Source organism: Echinops telfairi, unplaced genomic scaffold, assembly GCF_000313985.2.
Source record: "Echinops telfairi isolate 266 unplaced genomic scaffold, ASM31398v2 ScPeMD7_7468;HRSCAF=8506_0, whole genome shotgun sequence".
NCBI lineage: Eukaryota > Metazoa > Chordata > Mammalia > Afrosoricida > Tenrecidae > Echinops > Echinops telfairi.
The window spans coordinates 68,216,965-68,219,392 of record NW_022111369.1 but is presented as its reverse complement, the minus strand read 5'-3'; the positions used below and the strand labels follow the sequence as shown (position 1 = coordinate 68,219,392).

At 41.4% G+C, this 2,428-nt stretch overlaps 1 protein-coding gene across 1 annotated transcript in view; it reads right to left on the bottom strand.

The window, feature by feature from the left end:
- The window catches only part of EXOC1 (exocyst complex component 1), a 63,531-nt gene that overhangs the window by 2,862 nt on the left and 58,241 nt on the right, over positions 1-2,428 (bottom strand). Inside the window, exon 17 of the mRNA XM_004706333.2 lies at positions 215-409. Within this exon, the coding sequence (XP_004706390.1) occupies positions 215-409 (195 nt within the window). The remainder of the gene's footprint in view (positions 1-214; positions 410-2,428) is intronic.

The window sequence follows — 2,428 nt, the reverse complement described above, 5'->3', positions numbered from 1 at the left end:
GCAAGAACAGCCATGGAAACTTATATTAACAGTGTTTCTTTCTTCCTCCCAAGTCAGGACTCTAGCCTGTAATTGGTGGAGCTTTTCTCCTCCATGCAAACTAGAAAATCTGTCATGTTTTTAGAAGAACTTACCTAGGGCTCTTCAAATCCCACCCCCTCTACGTTTTGATGGCTGTATAATATTCCACACGCTGACAAAGAACTAAGCGTACCTGAAGTAAGTTCTCCTCTTCACACAAATGCTTATCGACCTTCTTGTAGAGGTTATCCAGGCCTTTCTTCACTTCCTTTCCCGGGTACTCTTTGATCACCTTCCGCAGCTCCTGCTTGTTAAACGCCAGCTGGTAGCTCACTTCCTCCTCTCGTATACCTTGTGCCACGCGCGCTTCAACACCTTCAAAGAAGTGCTTCAAGGAAACGGACAGAAAGAGTCACTGAACATGGCTCTTCAGGTCCCTTCAAGTAGGAAAAACAAATCTGGCTACAAAAGAGTACATCTCCACTGTACAAAAACAAGACGTTTGCAGGAAAGTATAAAGGATCGAATCACAGTCACTTCCTATCGCACCACTCAGACACAACTAGTTAGTATTCTAGATGGTCTTCCGTTTATATTTTTCTATTTAAGGCTATGTGCTTTTTTCTAAATATAAATTTTAATTGCTCCAAAAAATTCTATCCAGTGAGTGGAATATTGGATTTAACACTTTTGTATTTTAAAATCTAGTATAAATACAGTAGCATAAATATCCTTTGGACACAGCAGCATTTCTAGGATGACAATTATTGAGGCGATTACACATTTTGATGATTCGTCATACAGATTGCTTCCCAGGGAAGTTTAAACAACTTTTATTTCTATCAACTGTGCCTTAGAATACTACACCTGACCACACATAATAGCAATCTCTGTTGTTTTGAGGGGTGGAAAAGTTTATTTTTTGTTTTATTTCACGATTCTTTGATGTTAAATGAAGTTAACAAGTCACACATTAATCATGATCTGACTCCCTTGCTAATTTATACACTGGGGTCTGGGCTTTTATTAGTGATTTTACAGAGATCTTTTATATGCAACATACAGCGTTGTTCTGTTCCAGTTATTTGATTCAAGTTATCTCCCATGTGTATTTGTCTTTTTAATATGGAGAAGCTAACATTTTAATGTAAATAAAATATCCTTTTAATTTCTATTGCTTTTACGATCTTCATAGTCGACCCTGGGGGCCTGGAGTCTTGCAATCGTTAACCATGCGACTACCAAAGGAAAGGTCAGCAATTCAGTCCACCCCCCACCCCCCACCAGAGTCACCTTGAAGTAAGGCCTGGCCACCTGCTTCAGAAAAGTCACAGGTGTAAAACCCTCTGGAGCGGCTCTCTACAAACCTGGGGCCGCAGTAACCAACCATGTATTCATAGTAACGCCTTTCCTCTAGCTTTGAAATGTTTTCTCTCTCTCTCTCCAATGTTTACTAGAGTCCTTTAGTTTTCTACCCATCCCTCCTAACCTCAGTTATTTTCCTGAAACCAGTTACGGAGTTAAACCACCGGTTTTCTATTAATTGGTGATGGTTCCCTTGTCCTGCGTATTCGGATCTAGTTGGAGAGGACGTAAACAGCTTTCCTGATTGGCATGTCTACACGTGTGCGCTATCCAATAGGCCCAAGGCTTTCTTGTGACTTTTATCAAGCCTTTCCTCAGCAGTTAGTGGTTTTCATTATTCTTTTTTTCAGTAAGCTGATGCTTGGTGTGTTTGCTTTCGTAATTTCTTTCTACATACACTTCTAATTAGTTAGTACTGAAGTGCAGGAAAGAAAATTGGTTTTTGTGTATGTATTTTGAATACTGCCACTTTACTGGAAACCAATTATTTTCCACAAGTCACATACAAATAATGGTGATCTTGACGCTTCTTTCTGTAGCTCCTTCTTTTCATGTCTCATTGCATTGCCCAGGGCTCCTACGGGATGCTGAGGTGATAAATGACCTAGCAGTGTTTTCAATTTCCATTTGATTCCGAGGGCAATGCCTTTAGATGAGGTGCCAGTAGCCCTTCTGGGGCCACCCACATAACTTCAGCCACCACCCCTCCCCCCCATCCCACCCGCTGTGCTACAGGTGCTCACCCCTGTCTGGTCTGAGCTGGACACACAGCCTCATACGTGCAGCCAGCACTGCAGGCAACATGCAGAGCACAGTGGCCTCAGCAAATTGGACTTAGGTTTGCCTTGGATGAATGACCCAAGGCATCTGCCCAACACAAGAAACAATGCCACTCTACGTACAGTAACTAAAAACATCTTCCACGATAACTGTTTCTATGTGAATAAAATTAACTGGCTATGAAAATCAATGGATTTATCTTTAAAACAATGGGAATGTCTCCAATGTTACCATACAGCACCCTGTAAGCTTTAGGTTTGAG